Genomic DNA, 27,910 nt, shown 5'->3' with positions numbered 1-27,910 from the left:
AAGGCTGCTCCGAAGGTAGACTCTCTCTACCATGCTAGAAAGCTACTTACGCCTGAAAGTATCCTGTATCTTGATAAGGCTACCATTCGCCCATGTATGGAGTATTGTCGTCACATTTGGGCTGGTGTATCTGCTACTTGTCTCTCACTCCTTGACAGGGTTCAAAAGAGAGTCGCCAACCTGATAGGTCCTGAACTGTCATCTAGGCTTCAGCCTGTGTCCCATCGATGAAATGTTGCATCCCTCTGCTTGTTCTACAAGTATTTTAATGTTGAATGCTCTGACAAACTAGAAGCACTTGTACCACCTTGACATAAATACCCCTGACAAACTGACAAGCAGCTAATTCCCACTCCTTCACAGTAGAGATCCCTAGGTGTAAGAACGCCTTCTACTCTAATAGTTTCTTCCCCAGAACTGCTAATCTCTAGAACTCCCTTCCGAGATTCTGCTTTCATAACTCTGCTGACATGAGAAGTTGAAATGTAATGTGAACATTTTGCTACTCATCTCCCTTCATAATATCCCTGCAACCCGATAGTAGCCCCCTACTTCAAAGCGGCACTGTGCCTTGTTTGGGGTGAAAATTGAATAATAAAGGAAAAAAAATAAATAAAAAAAAAAAAACATCATGAAGATTTTTTGTATTTGTGTTTTTCAAAATAAGTCTAATTCTAAAAAACAACCAATATAATTTGTTCACGACACCAAACACCAGAATATCCATTAATAAAATAATGATAAACTTCATGCTTGTCAAGATAGAAATGATAAATCGATTTTTTAAATGTATCGTTTTAAGCAAAAACAATATTACGTACTTACTTGTTATGTTGAAAATAGTAATATATCCAAAACTTACAAAAATTCATCAAACGTAGAACAACTGCTATTGTGTTTTTAGTAGTGATAGGACGATTCCAATATATTTCCCAATTCTGATACAATTACTGATACCGATACAATTACCAATTCAGATTCTCATAAATCTTTAATCATTTAACTATATAAAGTTGTTATTTTGTCAGGATTACAATAAAAACATGTGTTAAATATGCATATATTTTCTCGAAACGTAAAAAAAAAAATGTGGGGGTTATTTAAAGCTTTTAGCTTTACTGGTAGCTTAAAATTAATAAATATTTATTATTTTATTGTTTCTACCAGCAGTGGAACATTTTGTTTCAAATAAAATCAAATAAAAAAGAGATAAATAAAGGAATCGTTTTTGGCATCAGAAAATAGGCACACATTTTTCCGATTCCGATACCGCCAAAAGTTTCGATTTTTCCAATTCCCGATTAATCGTCCCAACACTAGTTCTTAGTAAAATAGTCTGTTGCTATAGACAACAAATATTGCAGTCATGAAAAAGTAATCTAAAATATTCGTTTTGGAGTTATGTCCCCTGCGTGTAGACTCCTACTGTCTACTTTATAACGCCTAAGAAAAATGTGATTTTACTCAATTTTCAGTAAAAATTCTTTTTAATCATAAATAAATTTCCACTTGATTTTTTTGTAATTTTTGGATATGTTACTATTTTCGGCATGACAATTAAGTACGTAATATTGTTTTTGCTTAAAATAAGATATTTAACCCTTAACTGCCAAATTGTACTTTCAAGTCGCTTTTCAATAAAATAATATTTCTTACTCCTACAGTTTATTAGCTCAACTGGTTTTCAAAGTACAGGTCTATGCATAGTTCAACAAGTGAATAAGGGATTTGTTTATGTTCGTGTGTCATTTGCACGCTAACTTCTGTCACATGTGGATTTCATGATTAAAAAATTTATTGCATAAAAAAATTCTGGTGATAAAGCATTAAAAGAAAAAAAAAAAAAAATCAATCCGTCGACTGTATCTTTTTTCTTTTCTTTATTGCATTTACACCACAAACAAGGCACAGTACCACTTTGATGTATGGGGCTACTATCTGAAGCATAAACTGCAGGGATTCTATGTAGGGAGTTGAGCAGCAAGATGTCTGTTTAGATTACACTTGAACTTCTGCATGCTTGGAAATATTTTACTTTATTATATATAGTACATTTTTATTGTTATTTAAATTCTATTTTATTATTGTGGATTGTGAAAATAGTTCAAGACACTTAAATCTTTTTTTTTTTTCAAATTTTCTTATTTTGTTCAAGCTGGGGATGGGGCATCCTACCAAATGTCAGCCAGTCACTCATTATTTCAGACATTCCACTTGATGGACCTTTTCAAGATTCTAACCATCCCTTTAAGTGCAATTGTTTGTATCTTTCTTGCACTTTGTTCATTGGGTATATTTGCCAGGTAGTTTTTGAAATTCTTTTTTATGGAGTTCAGTTGCTGCTATAATTAGTGAAATGATGGAGATCTTTGTAAGATTCCAGTTTCTTTTTATGCTGTACATAACATCTTCCTATTTTTTTAATCTTTTCCTCTATTAAGTCCTTTGATGTGTGAACTAAAATAATGTAGAAATGTGCTGAAAATGTAGAAAAATAGTTTTGTCATTATGAATTAATGTTTTCTGAGGTGGCTGGTTTGTTTAAAATACTTTACTGAAGATAAAACAATACTGAAAAGTCATTTACATTTATGAATTTTTAATGATCCAATGTGAGTCTGTAGGTTGTTAGGTGCAAAAATTTTCCATGTAATGGATATTTGAAACTTGTTGATTGTCTGACCAATCTAAGAAAAGGGGGGGGGGGGCTTTTTTCTGTCTCCTTGATTGGATTGGATAAAAATAATCATGTGACATATGGGGTTTGATAGAGAAGAGATTTTTCAAATAGAAAACAATAACTGAAAGAAATCAAACAAGGAAGAATATCAAACATAAGACTTTACGACTATATAAATTTATTTAGGGAATTGATTCTTCATTTTTTTTTTTTTTTTTTTTTAAAGATTGTAGACTTATTTATTTTATAATTTTAATTCAACCCAAAACACAGTGCTACATGGATGTAAGGGGCTACTATTTGGGACCATATTTACAGGGACACCATAATGCCTGTTCACATGTATGTATAATATTTATTCACACATACCAGTTCACATACTACTCATGGAGAGAACTTGAATGCCTACAAGACACTGTCCTTGAGTGTCTAAGGTCTCTCTGTAAAGGGGTTTGTCAGAACAACCTGGCATGAGGATACTTTTTCCATAGAAGTAAACCCTGACCAAATATTCAAAATCACATAGTATTCGCTGCCCAAATAAGATCTCCTCACTAGGGCTAACCCACATTAGCTTTTACAAGGAATGGTGCACCTTCTCCAAGTGATATTACCTCAAGTAATAGCACGAAGCTGGATACTCCACCAGACTAGATAAATTCTTGTCCTGGAATTCAGTAAGACCAAGAGACCAAAATAAAAGATATAATACAATATATGAAAATGGTTAATTGGGGAGAGGAAAATTATGTTCTCAACTTCTTTATTAACTCAGTGTTTGAGAAATAAAGGACTTAAATGGAACATTCGAATATCTATGCCTCTCATATAGACTTCAAGTGTTAGCCCCAGGTTGTGGGCCCCTTGATTTCTGAGAACTTCGACTGAAGTAAAATACAAAAAAAAAAACTCATAAATCCTAACAATAGCCTTTCAGATACAGGCAAAGAGAAATTACCGACCAATCAATTATCCAAGTTTCCACCTGGAATGCATGTAGTCATCAGAGTAGAGGAGCACACATGAATAGACATAAATATGAGTGAATGTTGAACTTACGGTGTTATTCAGATCCAACTTGGCCACAATGCTGGTCACATTACCAGAAGCATCTCTGGTAAAAAAAAAAATAATATACATATATATAAAAATGATGCATATGAAAAATTATATATGAAACAAAAAAATGATATATGACATGACCTCCCATAACACCAAAGACAGTTTGATCGCCGCGATCTGCCGAGTATTTGCCAGACCAATATCAAGGCAGTGATTGAGGCTGAAAGCAGCTACATTGAATAGATGTCAGCTCTACTACATAATCAAGTTATCTGATTTGATTTTTTCAATAAAATTAAAATAGAGCTGTAGTGTTGTTTTCTTTAGGGTGACATTTTTATCATTCAATAAATACTATCTGAAGTATGCACATATGCTGGTTTTGTCCAATTTTCTTGGAATTTATAGCCGAGATTAAAAGTTAAGATCTAAATATTTTTCATCATTTTTAATAAAGAAAAAAAATTATTCCAGTTCATAATGATGAAGAAAAAAACTAGGAAATGACCAAAAAGCTAGAGCATATTAAACATTGGTGCTTATTTAGAATTACACTTGATTAAAAAATATATACAGAAAAATGTTTATCCTGTGCGTATCCATCACAGAACGTCATATTCCAAAAATGATGTAAATTGATTGAGTAGTTTTTTTGTTTTTTTTAAATTAAGAAAATCAAATTTTATTTTTACTGATTAAAAAGTTTTAATTATTTTGAATAAAAACAAAATCTTTGTAGTTTAATTGAACTGTTGCCCTTGAATTTTGCAGAAAGTTATAACATGGCGCCCAATAGCTCCCCCATTTTTCTTGTTATAAAATTTGATTTCTTAAATAGAAAAAAAAAACAAAAAAACCCTACTTGATCAATATATGTGATTTTTGGAATATGATATCTTATTTCCGTGACGAGCACGTATATCACAACAATTTTTCTGTAGTTTTGTTTTTTTTAAAAAAAGTGTAATAATAAATAAATAATAATAACATCTTATCTATCGTTTGTGTTTTCCTTCATAATAATGCAACACGCATGGAGTGCCAGGTGATGGATCACAAAAGTTATTTTGAAGAGTTCACTACTCGTATAGCTGCGAGAGATCATACTAGTGACTCATTAACCAAATCAGACAACAACGGTAACCATTCTGCCATTTTCACCTCCATTATACGTACGCAAACACAGTGGAAGGGGTGGGTAGAGTTGGGGGGGGGATTATTGCGAATACTTACTTTTCAATTAATTCTATTATAAGATTTCCCCAGTTGATGAACGTGACAATTTCACCGGTTTTCAAAACCTCTGCATCACCCTTTTCAATTAGGATTCTTGGACCATACCAAACAGTCTTCATTCCAACATCATCATTCTATAGGAAATAAATAAAATAACAAACGGACATTATTTTTTAATGAATAAAACTTTGTGAAAATAACATCTAAGATAAAAATAACCCATCATCTAATAATTTACAAAAACGTAATTTAATGATGAAATAATGCAGGGGTAATTTTATTAAAAAAAATTCCTGATGCAATATTTACCTTATTATATCGGAAATAAATAAAATAATAAATGGGCACTTTTTTAATGAACAAATCTTTGTGAAAAAAAAAACATCTAAAATGAAAATAATCGTCAGAAAAATCTATCTTCATCTAAAAATTTTAAAAATGTAATTTAATGATGAAATAATGGCATAATAATTTTATTTAATTTTCAAAAATTCTATTAAAAACAAAAGGTGAAACAAAAATACAAAAATACTCCGGGACAACGCCAGGTAGGCACAGATAGTAGCTCATAAGAGTCGGTTAAGTTTTAGTAAATAGTTGGTTATCATCTAGAATTCTCCCTATATTAAAAAAAATAAATAAATAAAAATAGATCAAGTGGATTTATTTTTATAAAAAAATCCTTTTTAAGCGTTTAATAGGAAATCGTAAGCATTACAGCATAAATCGTGCAAGTTTGAATTATTGAGTTATTTCCGTTGTTTTTCTTTTTAAAGATTGATTTCAAAATGATGAGTAAGACAGTTACTCTTCAGTTACTTATAATACTTGAGTTACTTATTTAAAAATAAAGCAAGATAGTTGCTCTTCAGTTACTTATAATACTTGAGTTACTTATTTAAAAATAAAGCTACTTCATCAATTTATATGAATTTGGGAATATGATATTTTCGTTTTCTCACAGGTATGTACATCATACCGATTTTTCCTTATTTTTTAATATGGAGGAATTTTAGACATTTTATCTTATCTGGTCAGACTCCTTGCCCGAACCAATGTGTCTCTCTCTAGCTTTCATTGTCTTCCATCAGCTGCCTCAGACCTTCAGGATCATGGTTGGCATTGTGTGCAATTTGCTGGATGTACGTGGATCTAGGTTGTCCTATGCTAGTGCACCCGTACTGTGGAGTTCACAGCATTACATTTCTCACCAGCCTCTTCTTACTCCTCTGGCAGTGACCAGCAAATTGTAGATGTCACTCCCTGATGGTAGTGGATATGGGAGGTAGGTTGCTGCTTCGTGGGATGATCCTGCCAAGATATATTTAACACTGTAGCATACAGGTGTACATAACTTTCTTTTCAATCTTTTGGTGAGTGTCCAGGTTGTAGCACCGTAAACAAGGACAGATTCTACCACAGTTATGACCTGACATCAGATAGTGGATGATGTCACACATGAGGATATAGCAGATGACGTCATGTATGGGAGAACAAAAATGAACGATACCCCGGGCAACACCAGGCAGCCTGCTAGCATACATATCTATTATAATAAATCCATATTCCTGTCTGTCTGTTTGTTTTTCCGTTTTTCCACAACGGCGTCAGAGCATATACAATATATATATTTTGTGACATCATGTGGGGGGGGGGGGACAAAAGTAAAAGTAGATTCCCCAGGCAATGCCTGACAACCTGCTAGTATATACATATACATATAAACATTCATCCTAGATGTATCTGCCATCATGAATTGTTTATTGCAATTGAGCTAAGTGGCTTCTCTTCATCAGCATCACATTAAATTTAACGTCCATATTACATGTTGGCAAATGTTGGGGGGGGGTAGTTATTGTTGCCAACCGAAAGGAGAATTTATCAGGTATGTGTATAGAGTGCGATGATATATGGAACTAAACCTGGTCAATGAAAGTTTTGAACATGTGTTGCATGGAGAGAAATGATATAAAAATGATGTGATGCTTGTGTAATGCGAGTCTTAAACACAGATCTGACTGAGCTCAGATGAAGATTAAAACTGGATAGTATAGGAAGATGTGTGCAGTAGAGGAGACTTTGTTCGTATGGCCACATTGGAAGAATCAAGAGTTCTTGGGTTAGTAGATGTAAAACGTTGAGATAGCAGGTTGAGTTGGCAATAGAAGGCCAAATAAAACATGGGAGGTAGTGATAAATGTGGACTCGAGATAAAAAAAAAAGAAAGATAATTAAAGACCTTGCCAGAGAGAAGTTAGTTTGGAAGTCAATTTACAAAAGCTGTCCACCACATGCCAGCGTATAAAACTGATGTCAAACAGATAGGATGAAGAAAACTTATCTCCATCAACTGCAATGATGTCAGCACAACAAATAAACGTGTTTATCTTACGAAGAAGTCATCATGTATATTCTCCAGGTGAAAAATATTTTACATTTCATGAAAGGAATAAGAACATAATCTTACTTTTGGATGTTTCGGAACTTCACGTGATGAGAGAAGGGCATCTTTTACCGTGATTGGAACAACGTTGTCCTTTGACAAAGCAGTGTATCGTGGAACAATCGGATCGATGATCTGAAATAAAAAGGATATAAATCTTAAATTAAGAACAATTTTTATATAAAAAAAAAATCCTTATTAAATTCATCACATAGCCAAAAGTTGGTTGTTTTTCAAGTTTTTTGTTGTAACCTCATTAAAAGTTAAATTTTGCAAAGGAAATTTGATTTACTTTCTTGCAGTGTTATAAAAAAATATTAATAGAAATTAAAAACATTTATATTCATAAATTTAGGTATTTATATAAGTTTTTAAAATATAATTATCCAGTGATACGGGTTTCGTCGTCTACGACTCATCAGAGTGGCTAAATCTAACGAGATTCAAAATTAAAACCCCATAGTAAGAAGCGTAAACTTCTACCACCAGACTATCTCACGTGACTGTTGAATATATCGTTATTTACGTAGATGTTATTTATTTGTTTGCTTTGCAGCACTTTTTGAAAGAATTCAATTATTTATAGGAAAGTGCATTTTTACCTAAATGCGAGCTAGGAATAATTTTCCTTTTGACCAATTTGGTACCCCAAATGAGGAGCAGCATATGTATTGTTTTTTAAATATAATTATCAACTGACAAGTGTTTCGTCATCTACGACTCATCAGAGTGGCTGAATTTAGCGAGATTTGAAATAGAGACCTCATGGTTAAGAAGCGTAAACCTCTACCACCAGGCTAACTTGCGTGACTGTCGAATACAGTGTTAACATATAATATATTAGTTAATAATCAGTTCTAAAGAAGTTTAAAATTCAATCCTTACTACAGCTAACACAATTTAATGTTCATAGATGAAATAAAGGGTTCAGTTCAAAATTCCAGATAGGTTCCAAAGTACGGCAAAAGTTCTTAGGCTTGAAAGTTACATTTGACGAAATATTGTGAAAATAACAAATATGAAAATAGCCGTCCGAATAATCCAAATTATTTTTTGTTCAAATATGCTGAAATAGAATATTTTGATTCCTGTTTTTCTCATAATTCGAAAAAATTCAGGAATTCACACACCTTTTTATTAACCGCCCAGATTTTGTCCCATTCCATCATAACAACAGATCGTGATGATCCCTGAAAAATACAAAACCAAATATTCAGAGAAATAAATGTAAGACATAATAAAAATTTCAGATTGAAAGGACAAAAAAAAAAAGAAAGTACAAATAATTAATGCAAATGATTTTATTATAATACTAGGTAATTATTTGCTTGCTCACGAAAGCAAATTAGACACAAAGTCATTTTTTTTTTAATGTGGGGGGAAAACCAGCTCCCTCAAAAAGAGGTCACTCTGACAGTATCCAAATAAATAGTAATTGTCTCGGTATGAAGGTTTTTCCTTACATTGACCGAGGATCAATTAACTTAAGCAAAGCATCAATCTCGGTCCAAAGGCTAGTTGAAGAATGAGAGGTGGACCAGATAACACATTCATAGAAATTTGGATTTTGTTGTTGGTTGGTTATTTTACGGCATATCAACCCTTTTCAGGTTATTTAATGCTGAATTCAGTGATTTTGAAGAAAAAGTTTTTAATAGAATATATTTGTTTTTTTTTTTTCAAATCAGTTTCTATTTAACCCATAGTTGGGACCCTAACAGGTACTACCATTCCGAGTCAGAGTGGATCTGGGAGCAATGGCAATTAAAGGGTGGCTCCACACTCTCCAAAGCCTGTAAGCTGGGCCTCACCATCGGATATAGTTTAAGGTCATATCCAGGACCAATTTTGATTTTGATGCTTACGATTTCAGTGGATGCTGACTCCAATGAAATGGTAACTATGCAGACTGACAACATGCAATCATTCACTTAGCAATCATCGTACCCTCTAGACAAGAAACAGCTGAGGTTGAATGGTGCATAAGCAAGGTCCGTTTCAAATAGTCTATGTTGTGGCTATAGAAGATATCAGTACTTGTACAGTTTAATCAAGACATCAAAAAAATGAAAATATAAGAAAAAAAAAAAAAAAAAAAAAAAAAGAAGTTATGTTGTACGTATCCGTTATGGAATGAAGTTCTCTGAAAAAAAAAATTTCACTTAATTTGATCAAGTAATTTTTTTTTACAGCGAAAAAACAATTTTTTATGATACGGAGCAAAAGTTAGCCATGTTTCAATTTTTAGGAAGAAAAGCTAGTATTTAACATGGGAAAGAGGGGGGCACTTTAGATTGAGTTATCACCCCGTGTGTGTTCTAAAACTACAAACATGGCTACCTTCAGCGTGCTGTCATAAAAACATATTTTTCCGCTGTAAAAAAAAAAAAAAAAAAAAAAAAACTACTTGATCAAATTAGGTGAAATTTTTTTTCAGGGATCTTCAGTCCAAAACAGATACATGCAAAATAACTTACCGTAAAACCACATGTTAAATGTGCAGATCTTTTCCTAAATGTAAAAATTTACTTGGGGGGGGGATGATCTATCGATTTTTGTTCTACTGGTAGTTTAAAATCAATAAATATTTATTATTTCATCATTATTACCAGCAATGGAAGATTTTGCTTTAAACAAAATCAAATAAAAAAAATTAAAAGAATCGTTTTGGCATTGGAAAATAAGCACAATTTTTTTTCATTACAATGCCTCTAAATGATCCGATTTTTCCGATTAATCGTCCCTATATATATATATATATATATATATATATATATATATATATATATATATACACACACAAGGAAAAAGAAATATCAACAATACAAAAATATATACTAAGGCATATAAATTTAAACATCCATTCAATAAAGAAATTATAATTTTGTTATTGAACAGATGATTAAATTTATAGGCATATATATTTTTGTATTGTTGATTTTTCCTTTTGTATCTAAGCTCCACCATACATGTTGAACTTTTTATTATCCTGATAAGTCTCCATTTAAAGCATTCTCTAATTCTTCTTGGATCCCCTCCTATGTCTATATATATATATATATATATATATATATATATATATATATTATACACTAAATATATTTTAAGCTAACATTATTGTTGTCATTCTTCAGGACTGTACCACCTACACAGGGAAAGGCTCAAGAAAAGACATCCACATCTGGCCAACGAACAATGACAGATTTATACTTTTAATTTTTAAGAAAAGTCGTGTTTGTTTCGTTGTTACCACACACATATAAATAAACTGGAGCTCTTCCACATGCGAGCTCTCTGTTCCATCCTGGGAATCAAATGGCAGGATCGCATCACCAATCTGAAGGTCCTTGACAAAGCTACGTCTACCAGTATAGAGGCCACCATCATCAAGACCCAACTTCGTTGAGTTGGACACGTGATTCGAATGGATGCATGTCGGATGCCTGATGTACGGAGAGCTCCAGCCTGGCAAAAGAAACCAAGGTCGACCAAAACTGCAGTATAAAGACACTGTTAAAGCCAATCTGCAATGGTGTCGTATCAAACTGGGAGACCTAGAGGGACATGTTATGGACAGACCAAAATGGCGAGGCTCAACTCACAAGGCTGCTGCCAACTTTGAAGAGGCTTGTAGCCAGAAACTCACTGCTGCCAGAGAGAGACACCACAGAGCAGCTTCAGCGGTGATCACAACAACTGACTTCCAGTGCCCCCAATGTTCTAGACTGTGTGCCTCTAGACTGGGGCTGCAGAGTCACCTCCGTGTGCACAGATGAGATGCAGAACACAAACATCTTCGGATTCGATGGACAACCACCACCACCACACACATTATAAAGAAAATTTTCCCAATTATTTTATGTACAGATGGAAGAAAGAAGGTAATAGTTCATATATGAACATAAAAGAAACTAATTTTTAACTTGAGTTACATATTTTCTGAATAAAACAACTCAAACTAAGGATCTCCTGCATCCTGTGACGCACGAGATAGTCAAAGTATAGCATTGTTTCAGATATAAAGCCAGATCCACAGCATCCCTTCAGTTTCTTTCAATTGCATACAAATTGCCCTCAATTGTCTTCTTCCAGTTTTTTTTTTTTCTATCAAGGGTTCATTGAAGCATTTGGTTGGCAATTCTCTCTGAGGACAATCTTAAGGCATGTTCAATCCAGCCTAGACACCATTTGCAGATTACTGAAGATACTATCTTATTGAAAATTTATCTATGTTGTTGGGTTTTTAAATACTGAAGAGTTGTATCCATTTGACCTTTATCAGTGATATAAGCAACTTAGAGTTGTCTCCCTTTGTCTGTTAAGAGACAATGTGTGTTTTTAGGATTAGTTATCTCCTCTTTGACTGCATATGCGACGTGTTAGCATATACAATAAACAAATGTGTCTTTCTGCTTTGTGTGTAAAAAGGCTAAAGTTGTTAATTTGCTTTCTTTTGTCATCGTCAATATAACTTCCACTATAAGTCATTTAAGAAAGAAAACTTAGGTCTTCTTTTATTTACTTCACAATTAACTTAAAGGTTAGTAATTAACCCAACATATCTATTGGTTAGTGCGGTTTCTGACTTCTTGTTTGGTATTTCATCATAACCTCGAAAATAAAGAGGCCGTATATGATGCCATAAAAATCTTACCTGAGCTACAATGAATTGCTTCAGACCTTCAACAGTCATTCCACGCCGGAGTACACCTCGGACAGTTGGGAAACGAGGATCATCCCTAAGTATGAGAGAATTTTTATTAAATTCCAGCAAACAACAAAAATTCAATTCATCTATGTGAGAAGCTTTTAGTTATGAAGATCAGACTTTTTTAGTTGCAGAAGACCGTCATCTAACGGTTATAGATTCACAACATTAATTTATTTATAGGAATTAAAGCTTTTATTCAAATACTCAAAATGCAGATTTCGTATTTATTATTATATATTATATTGTATTTATTATTATATATATATATTTTGTATTTATTATTATATATTATATTGTACCCAATATATAGTAGTGATTTCAAAAGCCAAAAAGAAATTAAAATATTACTTGAGTGCCATCAAGTAGAATCAAAACCAAAACATATAGCGGTACAGCTATAGTTGTTACCATTTGAGCTACCATCAGATGGATAAGAAATAGTTAAAAATGAACTGACTATAATATATAAATGTGTACAATCTGCACATGTGTACAAGAGCACTTTAAGTCAATTTATGACTGCCAAGATTAAATTTTGGCCTCATAGCAACTATTTTTACCAGCTAAAAACCCATAAAAGAACAGTCCATAATAAATGCAATCATTTGACTCAACTTGCGCTGCTCTGCAACTTTGCATTTTGGAGAAGATGCAGTTTGTAAAAACGTACACAAACACACAAACAAACATAGTCAGTTTTATAAATTAGACTATATTAATAATCCAAAACCAGTTTGCATTCATGGGGTAAAACGTAAAGATAACCTTTGCCATGTTTATGTAATAGTGTTCGATAATAAATAGTTGTTTACTGTACAATATATAATATAAATAATAGTGTTTAATAATGTCCTGTAAAATCTATCTATATATCTATAAAAGTGAAATTGTGTGTGTGTCTGTAAAATTTCCCTACCAAACTACTCTGCCAATTTTCAGTCTACAGACTCGAGATTTGACATGTTAAACCTATGTTGTTTAACATTAACAAAAACCAACTAAGAATTGTCCTAGTGACATATGGCCGAGTGGTCCTAGACGTTGTATCAAAGTTTACAGTTACCCAAAGATGCTGAGTTCAATCCTGAACGAAGTAACATTCAAAACAGAGAATCACCAATTATGTCCCAAAGCCTAGCTGGAGTCCGAACACGGTACCCCCGTAATAATAATAAAGGGTTGGGTTCGAGACTCCTAACAAACGGTTCCCCAGTTCGATACAAAACACCTGACGAAGGCCGGAGGGCAAAACGGCCGAAACGTTGTGACAATAACAACCAAGATGAGGAAGTCAGTCCGACAATCTCAATCAATGAAAACACCTCATCTCAAAAGTACAGACAATTACTAAAAGTTTTCATATCCAGTAATATATATATATATATATATATATATATATATATATATTGAGACAAGTGTTATTAAAAAGCAGCAAATTTTTCTTTTTCACTATTTTCTTTTTTATCTTCTCCAATCTCTGAATAATTTTTTTTGGGGGGGGGGGGTTCTCAAAATTGTTTAGGTTGGATCCAGAAGTTTCTTTAGCGAGCGCTTTCAATAGGAATACTTCCATCATCCTCAGGCATATTGCATTATAAACATTATGCTTTTAATTATATATATATATATACATATTTTTGTCATGGTCACATGGTGGCTTATTATGAGTTTCATATATATATATATATATATATATATATATATATATATATAGAGAGAGAGAGAGAGAGAGAGAGAGAGAGAGAGAGAGATTGATAGATATGTGTGTTGGTAGTTTGCTTGAAGTATTGTTGAAACATATGTAAGTGTATAAGAAGGTTGTTGGCAATGTAGAATACCGAAATGTTGAAGTGATATGACGTATGAATTAAACGTTTCTGAATTTTTGAGATGAAGATTAGTTATTCATATTATTTGGATTCATCGGACTACTGTTTCCATCTTGAATGTGATTTTCATAACGATTCGGTCAATATAACCTTCATCCTTCTTCAGGTGTATCTTGTCGAACTCAGGAACTTGGATGGAATTTTGAGCGGAACCCTTAATTCACTTGAGGGTTGATGTATAGATTTTAATTTTACTATTTTTAAAAATGAATAAATATTTACAATTTCATTATTATCACCAGCAGTGAAAGATTTTGCTTTAAATAAAATCAAATAAAAATGATGCTTAAAGGAATCGTTTTTGGCATTGGAAAATAGCCACAAATTTTCCTGATTCGGATATGATTCTGATATGATTCTGACACCCGAAAAGGTTTCAATTTTTTTTATTTCCGATTCAGATTGATCGTCCAAACACTACTTTTTTAAAAAACAAAAAAAAAAGTAATACTTACCATCCATCAACAATTCCTTCATTAACAAACCATGTAAGTTTACGTTTCGACAATACTGTATTTTGTAAGTTCAAACGGCTGTATTCATGGAGGTAGGGTTCACGCAGATCTACAAAAATGTTAATGCATAATTTATACCAAATCAACGATATACATTTAGAAATAAAAAATTTTATTCGCATTATTGTCTAATCCTAGTTTATATGTCTGTTAAAACTTTTGTTATCCGCATCGTACAGGCACGAACGAGGTATCATTAGAAATAGTGATCTCTCGAACACAGATTATTGAAAAATTGAAAAAATTTGTTAATTATTTTATGTAGAAATGTTGTTTTGTTTGAAGGGGGAATTAGATAACCTTGTTTTCGATACGGTTTGCAAACCGTGCATGTGTGGACCTTCGTTAGGTTCTTTCATTTTAAATAGCTAAATTTCTGCGTTATAACATCTGTGTCGTGTGCCCATCGATAAACGCATTCGTTTACTAACTAAACTTATGCGAGTTTGTGCCCGGTATGCACGATTTTTTTTTTTTTTTGCTTAATTTTGCTTTTGGTTTCGCTTCTGGCTAAGGGTACTCAAGCCCCCCCCCCCTTTTTACAACCTGGCAATGCCCCCACCCCCGTCAATCTTGTAACCCCATCTGTGCGTGCACATCTAGTTAAAACTCAAAAAGTACCAAAGATACGCTTACAAAACTCACATCATCAGATTCCGTATGAACTCCTCCCTCAGCTAGTTCTATTGACCAGACTAATACTGAGGAAAGAGGGGAGGGTCATTCTAACTGGTTGTTCCAAAAACAGCACTGAAACTATGCCAAACAGTAAGTCAGCTGCTTCTTTTTTTTTTTTTTTTTTTTTTTTTAATTATATTGAACTGAGCCACTTTCCAACGAGAGAAAGGTTTTCTAATGATAATGTGACTAAGATATATGCAGACTAGTTATGGAAAGATTTCAATATTTTCCTCTCATTTTCAATTCAGACTTTTTTTTGAAGTTTTAAATATTTAGCTATAGAGAGATTTTTTTTGTTTAATTTTCAGTTTACAGTAAAAAAAACCCGTGCAATGTGTACATATATTTTCGCAAACGTAAAAATACACTTGAGGGTTGTACATTACACAAATAAATTTTTCAAATTTTTTTCTCAAATCTTTTTCACGTAATTGATTGAAAATGTTGAGTTGATAAACTCATTGTGACATTTTCATTTATATTTTTCACTTGTGCCATTATTACCTATTTATCTCCTTGTCCCATTTTACCTGTGACATTTCTTCTGGTGCCATTTTTACGTAAATTCATGATGATACACAATTTAAGTGCTATGGGTAGTTTTGAAAAAGAATATTTTATCATTAGTATTAGCAATGGAAATTTTATGAAAAAAAAAAAAATAAATAAATAAGATAAAAAATAAATTAAAAAATTTGTTTTTGTAAAAAATTAGGTTCAAATACAGGCTGGCTCACTTAAAAGTAGCCCGGTCTCTCTAATCTTTGTCTTAACAACCAACTTACACCACAAGACAAAATGTAAATTTTTTTTCTTAACAAGATGACGCTAAATGCCACACATCTCACAAATCACTGACACAAGTTCATGACATGTTTACGGAACAGAGAACAATAAGCAAAGGGTTATGGCCATCACGTTCAAGTTTTTTTATGCAAATAAACCTCACAATCTAGACCAACTAAAGAACATTACCAACGCTATCAGAAGGATTAGCAGAGAAGATCTACAGCCAGTATCTGCAAACGTCGTTAAACGTGCCCAGAAAGGCATAGATGTCAATGAGGAGAACTTCCAGCATCTTTTATAACACTGCAAGAAATTTAAACAATAAAAGAATGTTCCTCCTTTCTACTACACCTTGGCTACTCTTAAGTGCTCCCCCTCATGTATTTACTGATTCTGACTCTCCAAAAAGTTCTGAGTTTTCTGATTAATCGGAATAACTTTAAAGAGGATTTTTTTTTAATCTTTCATTTTCTTATCCAGCAACCCAGGCAACACCAGGAGTCTTACTAGTATTATTTAAAAGGAACAATAAAATAATATAACACTGAAACTATGTCAAACAGTCAGTGTTTAATGTATTATTGAGATGTGTTATTCTTTGTTGACTGAGACTAGTCTCTGGGCCTGTATAGTTCTAGGAAGTCCACTCTCCTAGGCTTTGCCTTCTCCCTTTGAGAAAGGGTTAGTTTATTGCTAAAAACCTGAGACACCCTTATTAGGGAATGCTGACACATTGTTACTCTAGGGTGCTGGCTTTTCAAATCCAACTTTCCAACTCTTGTGTCACATCATCTTGCTATGGGAGGGAGATAAATAACTTCTGAGATTTCTAACAAATAAGCTCACATCTTAATATGCAGAACGATATTGGTAAATATTAAACGCTTATGGTTAGAAAAAAAACCCCACAAAATGTAATACTAGGTGTGGTATTAGGAAAGCTATGGTAGCTTCCTCCAAAGGAGGAAGTTTACAGGGGATATTAAATTCATGAGCAGTATCTGACTGCATTCAGATCAAGGAAAGATGACAGACAGTGTCTCAAATCTCCAAATAATCACCCATCTGATACTGGCCAGACTCCACATCGCTTTACTTATATCTTATTTTCAATACGATGATACATCTTTATTGCTGATGGCAGCGAATAAATGCAGGTTAGTGAGAAGGGTGAAGGAAGCTCAGGAATAGCCAGTCAATTCTCTTGATCTCAATTTAGGATAGTTTATATAACTCTTTTTTTGGATGCCAACGTATCCACCTATGAACGTCCATACTAGGATTTCACCTTTCTTATTGATATGGCCATACCAATAGGGCTTTTATTTAGTGACAGGTATATCTGTATCTGCAATGAAGCTTTGCACTTAACCTTTTTTCATCCTACATACAGTGCCTGGTATTCCCAAATGATTACCCATCTGGTACTGACCAGGCTCCACATCATTTAACTTTGGTGTTTTAATGTGATTATGCCATATTATAGTTAAAACTTAAGTTAGAGAGAAACCATTTTACTTTTAAAAAATAGAAAAAAGAAAATAAAACTAAACTTCATCTGTATTATTTGGATTCTTCGAACTACTGTTTTAATTTTGAGTGTTATTTTCACAAAGTTTGAGTCGACATAGCTTCCAACCTTCTCCAGGTATATCTTGTTGAACTCCATTATCTGCAAAAAAATTCTGAATGGAACCTTTTATTTAATTCACGAGGTAGCAGGTTTCCATTTCATCAGCCATGACTGAGTAGAAGTCCTAAGTAATTCGCAATCATATTTTTAAGCGTTGTCTGCAATGAGGATTGAACCTTCAACCTCTAGAAGAGTGTAACTTTTACAACTGAATTTTACTGAGTACTTTATCTACTGCGCCACACATCCTTGCAGTGCTGAGAACGTCAAGCCAAAGAATCTAAATAATTAATCCATATCCCCCAAAAATTCAGAACATTAGTTTTAAGCTTGCAATTCACTTACTCAACTTCTGCAGAATCCAAAAATATTGCTCGTCTCTGTCATGATATTCAGTGGTCCTCAGCGCATGAGTGACACCCTCGATGCTGTCAACAATCGGACATGTAAAATCGTATGTTGGATAAACTCTGCAAATGCAAAATGACACGATTATTGTTGGATGTTAACATAATAAATTTTGAAGGTCTCTTTTTAAAGGTTCCAATTTGGGTAGATTTTTAAGGAAGAGACAATTTTAGGGAAACATTTTCAGTGAAAATTGTTTTACGGTATCTAATTCAACGTGCAAGAGCGATAGAAATGTTATATAATGAGGTTGAAGGCATAAATTCACAAAACAGATGTTGTTATGTAACTGTTCTCTACCCATTAATGGACTCTTCCAAATACTATATTAATCGAGAGCCAAGTACTCTTTTTGTTTCTTTTTTCTTTGAAGATTGTAACGCTAGGTAGGGGCAGCCAAACCAGCTGCCAACATTACCCTGCTTTTTATTGAAACCAACCGAGAGCTCATTTTAGTATCCTTGGTATTCCCTTAAGTGCAATTGTCTGGATCTCTTTTGCACTTGGTTCACCAGGAATATTAGTTAGGTAGGACTTCAGGTTCTTCTTAAGCCCTGTGGCACCTATAATAACTGGTATGATTGATATCTCCCTAAGATTCCAGTTTGTTTTTATATCATACATGAGACCTTGATATTTGGTCGCTTTCTACCTTTCAGCTCTGTTCAGACCGCCATCATTAGGAACACTCAAGTTGGTTGAAGGTTGCAATGAGATTCTCTACAGAGGGTTAAGTAAAAAAATTTAATACACAAAGTTAAAACGCTGAAAGTGGACTCAGTTTAGCTAAAATATGAAACGGAAGTCACTAAACATAAAACAAAATACAAACCCATATGGAAAAAATTATTTTAGTTTTAACACTTCTTATTCTATCATGAAATAATAATAATAAAAAAATAAACTTCAATTTCAGTTTCGTAATTCAACTGAAGATAGCTGTGTTTTATCATCATTATGACAAAGAAGATAGCTGTGTTTTATGATACATTATGACAAAATTATGTGATAAAATTTGTGAAAGACGTTACAATAAAAAATAAAACTTATTTTTTACATTTCTATAAATAGTTGTGTTATCACAAAAAAAAAAAAAAAAGAAAAAAGAATTTTTTATAATTTACATTTCTATAAATGGTGTCTAAATGAATTTTTTATAATTTACATTTCTATAAATGGTGTCTTCTGGAAATAATATATAAAATAAATATTTAAAATAAATAAACTATAAAAAAAGTTTTTTAATATATTTATAGGAATGTAAAAAATAAAAGTTTATTATTTTTATAAAATAAAAACGTAAAAAGTAAAAATTCATTGCTTTTTTTTATTTAAACAAGAAGTGTTTCCATATGGTTTCGTATTTCGTTTCATGCCTAGTAACTTCCGTTCCATATTTAGCTAAACATTTCTGGCGTCTTAACATTGTGTACTGAATTTTTAGATTTATCCCTACAGAGGTCCAACTGACAAATAAGACTCACTAATGTCAGTACTTTTCTCTGTAATTTTGTGGGGGTTTTTTTTTCAATATATCTTTAAAACCTCAGAGTTGTTGTTTCATGGTCCGAATTCGGGGTCCACATCAGATGTTTAAAACAGACGTTTACATCTATTATATAAAAAGGAAAATGTGTTAGTTTGTGTGTGTGTGTGTGTGTGTTTATATGCCTGCCAAAACCTTTTGACAGACATCAAATAATGACAAAATTGGTATCGTTAGAAAGATCAATCTCTCGGATGAAAGATATCTACAAACTGGCCAAAAAGATTAATTCTGTTCTGGTTAACTGGGCCATTTATTGCAAGAAGAGGTCACTTTTTGTGTCAAAATTTTGGCAAAACATATGCCTAGCAATCTCTATGTACTTTTAAAAAGCCGTTATTTCGACTTGTGAAAATTTTTTTTCGGAGATCTTCAGTCCAAAACGGATAAATACAACGTAACCTTTTTTCAATATTTTCATTTTATCATGTCTTGATTAAACTGTACAAGCACCCACTTTTCTTTTAAGAATTTCTTCAAATGGCATTTTTATAGATTGGTTTTCTTCCTGACATTAAGTAATTTTTTTTTTTTTTTTTTTTTTTTTTACAAAGAGGTCACCACTTATCAAGGCCACTCGAGGAATGCTCATATTTGGCTCCTTTGAACTACTCTTTTCATCTTGAGTGTCATTTTCATGTTTTGGTCGATGTAAACTGACCATCTTCAGGTGTATCATGTTGAACTCTAGAATCTTTCTGCAAAGCCAGTGGCATAACGGATAAAGTACTTAGTAAAATTCAGTTGTAAAGTTATGCTCTTCTGGAGGTTGATGGTCTGTTAGAATTTCTGTGCAGATTTCCAAGTTCGACAAGATATACTTGAAGAAAGTCGGAGGTTATATCAACCGAGATGTTGTGAAAATAACAATCAAGATGAGAACAGTAGTCCGAAGAATCCAAATAATATGAATAATCAATCCTCATCTCAAAAATTCACAAAAAAATTAAATAAGGTTTACAAAAAAAAAAAAAAAAGCAAGATAAAACAAACTGACTTACTTATATTTATTTCCAGTTCTGATGTGAGGCTCAGGTTTGCAACGATAAAGTGTAGGGTCACGCATGCATCCATTGTCAGAGTTCATGTCAATTTTTGCCCGAATGCAACATTTCTGGCCATGTTCAGTGCCAGCCTTCATTTCCTCCCACATTTTGAAATTCTCAGCTTCACCTGAACGAAACAAATCGTGTTTAATAGTTTGGAACATGAAAATTACACAGAGAAGAGAAAAATGGAGATTAAAAATCATTTTCTTTTTTACTTAGAAAGTGGCTACTACTTAGGATTGTATCTAACAAGGGAACTGTGAGGAGTTGAGCAGCAAGATATCTTTTTTTTTTTTTTTAACACACAGGCATCACCACTTATCAAGGCCAAGAAGCGACTCGAGGATAAGGGTTAAAATTATAGGTGAACTTCAGCAGTTTAATACAGTCAGGAAGCAGGAAATTTCTAAGTTATGCAGTCCGAGGGAAGAAACCATTAGAGTAATATGCTACTGTTTGGGATTGTGTTTAATAGGGTACTGTGGGAAGTTAAGCAGTAATATGTCTATTCACATGACATTCCTGCATGTCAAAGAAGCAGGAAATAGGGAGGGAATTTCAAAATCTAATAGTTTGAGGGAAGAAACTATAAGAGTAAAATGCTTTCCGGAATCTCTAATCGGAAATTATAACCCTTATCCCCGAGTGCGAGTAGCTTCTAAGCCTTGATAAGTGGTGACTACCATGTAAAAAAAAAAAAAGAAAGAATCTAGGAACCTCAATAGTGAAGAGGTGGAATTTTGCTGCTTGTCGAGTTTGTCGGCTATATGTACATTGAAGGGGCACAAGTGCTAAGAGTTCATCAGAACACATTTTATTAAAACAGGTACAGCGATACAACATTGTGGCGATGGGAGAAAGAGGTTAGAGCTTGGCCGGCAGTGCGAAACTTATTAGATTTGAGACTCGCTTTTAGACCCCGTTTAAGAGTGCGAGACTAGTGGTAGATGCACCTGCTCAGATGTGGAAGTAATTTTCTAGCACGGTAGAGGAAGCTCACCTTCTTTGCAGCAGCCTTGGCAATGTCATTAGTGCATTTGTTCCAATTCATGTTGCCTGTGAATGCTAGTTTAAGAGAAGTTTAAAAGATGAGATCACAGGTAGGGTGTTGTTTGTCATGGCAATCGCTGTGCGAGAAGGTTTTTTTTGTAGTTGTTAAAGGAAAGCAGCTTAGTCTTAGTAGCATGAAATGTTACTATCCATCTACAGACCGATTACACTACAGACTGAAGACTGTTTTCTAGGGTTTCTGCCATTGCTTTGGATATGTGTACATTGTTTTTTCCTCTCATGTCTATTATAGAGCATGGTGTAATTTGTAAAGAGTTGTGCTCTCAATAAACATAAAAATAAATGCAGAATCAAAATATGATATTCACCAAGACAGTTTCAAATTTAAGTACACAAAACAAGTGAAGGATGGATGTTTATTGATCACAATATATATACACCAAAACCAACAGCCAATAAGCATCCACAAAATAAGCTGGCCCAAGTACCATAATGGAACATCCTTGACTGAAGGTCCAAAAAAGAGTTTTCAATCTAATAGGTCCCACTTTGTCAGCTAAGCTCCAACCTCTGTCCCATCACTACAATGTTGCATCTCTGTGCTTGGTTTACAAATATTTTAATGGAATGTGCTCTGATGAACTCGTTGCACTTGTGCCCCCCCCCGACATACATATCCCTGATAAACACGCTTAGCAACAAAATCTCATCCCTCCACCATTAAGGTACTTAAATACAAGAAAGCTTTCTACTCTAATAGCTTATTCCCTAAAACAACTAGACTTTGGAATTCCCTTCCTGCTACCTGTTTTCCTGACTGTACTGAAATGCAGAAGTCTAAATGTAACATAAACCAACAGCTTGTTAATATTTCCTAGGCATGGTCCTTAATAGTAGCCCTTTACGTCCAAGTGACGATATGTCTTGTTAGAGACGAATGCGAGTAATATATATATATATATATATGAGAAAAGAAATTTTATTATTCGACAGACTACTCCTGCAAACAATGTCCAAAGTCTTTATGCCACGGATTCAAAAAATGCTGTTCTTGCTTATTCATCAGAGGAAAGAAAGAAATTAAATTATAATTGTAGCTAGGCTAGAATTTGCTATAATAGATGACTATCATAAATTGTAGTTTCATCTAATGCCTCAACCAGCATATATATATATATATATATATATATATATATATATATATATATATATATATACACACACACACACATTTCTCCATAAGATAATTTTCAAATGCTAACAACCATCAGTATTCAACATGTTGCCCAAAACATGTGATTCTTAAAGATAGGTCTGTAAACAGAAAAAAAAAAAAAAAAATTCCATGAAGCCTAAAAGAAGAACTTACTTTGATTCCTGCACTTTGAGTTTTTTCGTTCCTCTCTTTCTTGCTTCATAATTTCAGGATCAGTGTCGTCAGCATAAGCCAAACCCTTTTTCATAAGGACTTCGCACATTTTGAGCAATGTATCAAAATGGTCAGAGGAGTAGGTTAAAACATCGTATTTAACTCCAAGAAGTTTCAAATCCTCAAGAATCACCTGCAACGACAATCACGATGTGCTTAACAAAATACAAATTTTCATATTATTTGAATTCTTCGGACCACTGTTCTCATCTTGAATCTTTCTGTCAATTCCAAATGGAACCCTTTATTTAATCCATGCATAGCTCTCGTTCTATCAGTCATAACCGTGTAGAAATCCTAAGTAATTCACAAAGACACTTGGCATAGTCGATAAAGTACTTGATAAAATTCAGTTGAAAAGCTAAACTCTTCTTCTGGAGGTTGAAGGTTCAATTCTCAGTGCGGACGAGATTCCAATTGCGAATTACTCAGGACTTCTACCTAATCATGGTTGACAGAATGAGAGCATACTACCCCTGTGGATTGGATAAAGGGTTCCATTAGAAATTACAAGTTTGACAGAAATATTTCAAGAGTTTGATAAGAGACACCTTAAGTAGGTTGAGGGCTACATCGTTCAAAATGTGAAAATAATGCTCAAGATGAGAACAGTAGTACAAAGAATCTAAATAATTTCCAGATTTATGAAATCATAAGTTGCTAGAGACAACTAAATGAATCATAAGTTGCTAGTGACAATTAAATGAATCATAAGTTGCTAGAGACAACTAAATGAATCATAAGTTGCTAGTGACAACTAAATGAATCATAAGTTGCTAGTGACAATTAAATGAATGCTAGGAAAGAATACGACCTGTTCAGTTGCCCACTGACCTTGCGTTAGTGTTTGAATAGAAGAAAAACTGATTTTGAAAAGCCAGTTGAATATGAAAAAAATATATAAAAAGACAAAATCCAAAATTAGTTTCTTTCTAGAAGCTATACCTCCCCCTTTTTCCCCATCTACAGTAACAGATTAAATAGTATTAGTACTTGTGATGATATCCTCTTTACTTTTTCCATAACAAATCATCCAGACCTTATCTCTCAGATTTTTCCAAACTTTGTCTATATGTTAGTATCATAAAATCTAGGGAATCCTAAAAATTTGAGCCTCTAACTCTAAGTAGTTACAGAAATATCGCAATTTTGGTATTTTACATATATCACGTCGAGTCACGAATTCGCGACATTATGAAATGACGTTTTTAGACATAAACTGATTTCTAGACTAGCTAACCTTTGCACTGCCAAGATTTTCTACGCGAGGAATCCAAAAATCACGCCTAAAACCTCTGAAAATGAACTGTTTAGCTCCTTACACAGAATGGCATGAAGCCATTCTATGTAAGGAGCTAAAAAAAATACCAGTCAAAAAAAAAAAAAACAATGATAAATGTTTATATGAATGGATTCCAACCCAGAAAACAGCAATTCTTCTCCCTTTGTCAGAAACATTGCTTTTGGAATGTGAAGATTAAAGGACAAAATAAGAGAAGTGAGATTAATAAGGCTGCTGATCAGGCAGAAAATGAAGGATATTCCAAAAGATGATTCTGAAAATATTGAAGGATTTGTGTATGGCAATGACAGTGTCCAGAAAAGAGTCAGCAGATTTTGGCAACCTTGCAGAAAATAGAGCCCTGTCTGCCAACACCACATTAGAGATCCATGGAGGATTCTAGTTGTGTCACCCTAAAAAAGGAAAAAGTTAATAGTTGGTGACCAGTTTGTCTTGACAATAGCAAAGAGGATTTTTGAAGGAAAATACAGGAGCGAAAAAAAAAAAAAAAAAGAATGTTTTCCAAATTACTTACTTGTTCAAAAACTTCATTTTCCTTTGCAGGATTTGTGTCATCGAACCTCATGATGAGTTTCCCCTCAAACAATTGTTGGTAGTGTTGATTGAGTAAAGCAGCTTTAGCGTGTCCGACATGAAGATAACTATTAAAAAAAAAAAAAAAAGAATCAAAGAATTTTAACCTTAAGAATTCAATTAATATTTTAATAATTTTGATTAATCAGTGATTATAGCCATGTATGCCAGCAGCATTTATCCAAAGGAGAAAGTGTCAAGGGAATATCAAATTCACAAGTGGTCCCCACTCGCATGTATATCCCAGTCAAAGGAAATGACATTAGGTTTTTGCAGTTCTTGCAGAGAGGTGTCAACGACGTCCTCCTATATACAGTGACTAGTATTCCCAAATGATTACCCATTTGGTACTGATCAGGATCAACATTGCTTAACTTTGGTGAGCTAATGAGAACCAGTGTATCAACGTGATTATGCCATATAATGGATTAAGAATAAGAAGAAAAAGCAAAAATTTTTAAACACAAGAACTGTTAATTTTATTTATTGCAGACAATTATTCTCATCTTTTTGATAATTGTCCGCAATAAATAAAATTAATAAATAATACTCATCTCAATGAATTCCAATTAAATGAAAATATACAAGAACTGTCTTTAGCAGTAATTATAGCAGGTTGTAATGCTAGATATTGGTAGGGTAATCCGAAAAGATGTGCTAGTTAACAATTTATCTGTGCCTAAATCAAAACGTAGATTCCATGAACAAAGCTTCTTTCTTAGAACTGCACGCCTGTGGAACTATTCCGTCTGCCTGCTTCCCATCTGACTACAACTAGGATGTCTTCAAGTCCAACGTTAACAAATTCCTAATGAACCGCCCCCTTAAGTAAACACTTCATTAAATCTCCACACTAACGTACTGTACTTGCAATAACCCTTATCCCTGAGTGGCTTCCGGGTCTTGATAAGTGGTGACCACCGTGTAAAAAAAAAAAAAATTATTACGATCATTATAATATTTGTAAAATAGAATGTTATCATAACATAACAAATATTTACATGATGGTCTTTTGTTTTATCAAAATATTGCTTTAAAATATTTTGAACATCCTATAAAATGTTGAACCTGAATCGAAATATTTGAAAGAAAAAAAATGTTCAAAGTAAGGTTTTACTTTTCTAGTGATACCATGCCGTGAGGAAAAAAAAAAAAGAAAAAACACAAACTGATTCTCTTTTCTGATGAAGAGGACATTATCCATGTTGATTAAAAAAAAAAATAATAATACAAAAATCTGCATTGTATCGGCTTCAAACTTACAAATCTCAATTCAAATTTAGATCCAGGAGAAAGAAAAAAAAAAAATTCATATTATTTGGATTAGGAATGTTTCTGTCGGACTCGGGAATTTGGATGGAAGTTTGAACGAAACCCTTTATTTACTTCACGGAGATAGCATGTTCTTGTTCCGTCAGCCATGATTGGATAGAGGTCCTTAGTAATTCGCAATAGTATTTTTTTGGTTGCCCATACTGAGAATTGAACCTTCAGGAGAATATCACTTTTACAATCAATTTTTCCACGTACTCTAACCCGTGGCACAATAATTAGAGTACATGGAAAAATTGATTGTAAAAGTGATATTCTCCTGAAGGTTCAATTCTCAGAATGAGCGACCGAAAAAACACTCTTGCGAATTACTTAAAATGTGTGCCCCCTCGACGTACACACTCCAGATTAACCCAACAAGCAACAAAGTCCCACCCCTTCATTGTTGACGTCCCTAGATGCCAGAAAGCCTTCTACTCGAATAGTTTCTTTCTTCAAACTACTAAACTTTGAAATTCCCTGTTCCCTGACTAACCTGAAGAAGTTTAAACATAATGCGAACATTGCTGTTTAACTCACCACAGTCCCCTGTTAGAAATATATCTGAAATAGTAGTCCCTTCTGTTTCAATTGGCAATATGCTGTGTTTGGGATGAAAAAGAGTAAAAGAAATAAATAAAAAATTTAGAACCTCAAGAAGTTTTATCAAATGTCCTGCTGTATTTGAGGTCACTAATTAAAGTTTTCAAGCTTTTACAGACCCGTTTTGGGACTGATACTCCATCTTTTTTTTTTTTTTTTTTTTTTTTTACATAGGCATCACCACTTATTAGGGCCAAGAGACCACTCGAGAATAAGGGTTAAAGAGTGTACAGTAGACAATTGTTTACGTTAGACTTGAAGGCAACCATATTGTAGTCAGCTGGAAAGCAGGAAAACGGAAGACAATTCCATAGGCATACACTTCTAAAAAAGAAGCTTTGTTCACAGAATCTACATTTAGATTTAGGCACAGATAAAGAGTAGGGGAAATTATTGATAGTGTTTTCTGCTAGACGGGTGTTTCTTGTCAAAGTTTGGCAAGGGTGGACCATAGATTGGAGCTCAGTCGAGCACTTGCCATGAAAATAATAAAGCAGAGACAAACTCGCAACATCTCTTCTGTGAGAAAGAGGTTGCAGAAAAGAGAAAAGGACATCTCCTACGAGGCTACAAAGTCTATTTTGAACTCTATCAAGGCAGGATAAGTCCTTTCTAGCAGTTCCTGCCCAGATGTGGCAACAGTACTCCATCCTTGGACATACCTGGCTCTTATATAGATAAAGCACTGCATCAGTAGTGAGATATCTACTGGATCGATAGAAGGATCCCACCATTTTTCTAGCGGCCTTAGCAACGGATTTAATGTATGTGTTCTATTTAAGATCAGGAGTAATGGTCAAGCCCAGAAGCTTGTCAAAATGAGGCCTCCCCAAGACGAAAGCAATTCATTTCAATCGATGCCAGATGGGGATCAGAGCATTGATGATGTAAAGATAAAAGCTTGGTCTTAGATGCATTAAAAGTAATAAGTCACCTCTTTCCCCATTGAACCACTTGCTCAAGATCAGAGGAGAGAGAATCAGAGAGAACTTGGTCGTTTACGGTCTTAGATGTGCTACCATAGATAGTAGTGTCATC

The 27,910-nt window shown here is 33.6% G+C and overlaps 1 protein-coding gene across 1 annotated transcript in view; it reads right to left on the bottom strand.

Moving 5' to 3' along the window:
• The window catches only part of LOC145260363 (bifunctional glutamate/proline--tRNA ligase-like), a 121,993-nt gene that overhangs the window by 47,494 nt on the left and 46,589 nt on the right, over positions 1-27,910 (bottom strand). Inside the window, exons 7-16 of the mRNA XM_080118299.1 lie at positions 24,900-25,026; positions 23,023-23,215; positions 20,595-20,766; positions 17,985-18,109; positions 14,477-14,585; positions 12,076-12,160; positions 8,552-8,611; positions 7,446-7,556; positions 4,976-5,112; positions 3,740-3,794 (exon numbers count right to left, since the gene is read on the bottom strand). Of these exons, the coding sequence (XP_079974425.1) occupies positions 3,740-3,794; positions 4,976-5,112; positions 7,446-7,556; positions 8,552-8,611; positions 12,076-12,160; positions 14,477-14,585; positions 17,985-18,109; positions 20,595-20,766; positions 23,023-23,215; positions 24,900-25,026 (1,174 nt within the window). The remainder of the gene's footprint in view (positions 1-3,739; positions 3,795-4,975; positions 5,113-7,445; positions 7,557-8,551; positions 8,612-12,075; positions 12,161-14,476; positions 14,586-17,984; positions 18,110-20,594; positions 20,767-23,022; positions 23,216-24,899; positions 25,027-27,910) is intronic.

The sequence above is a fragment of the Euprymna scolopes genome, chromosome 36, assembly GCF_053919585.1.
Source record: "Euprymna scolopes isolate OS-2025 chromosome 36, ASM5391958v1, whole genome shotgun sequence".
NCBI classification, from domain to species: Eukaryota; Metazoa; Mollusca; class Cephalopoda; order Sepiida; family Sepiolidae; genus Euprymna; species Euprymna scolopes.
This window is presented reverse-complemented; position numbering and strand designations above follow the sequence as displayed.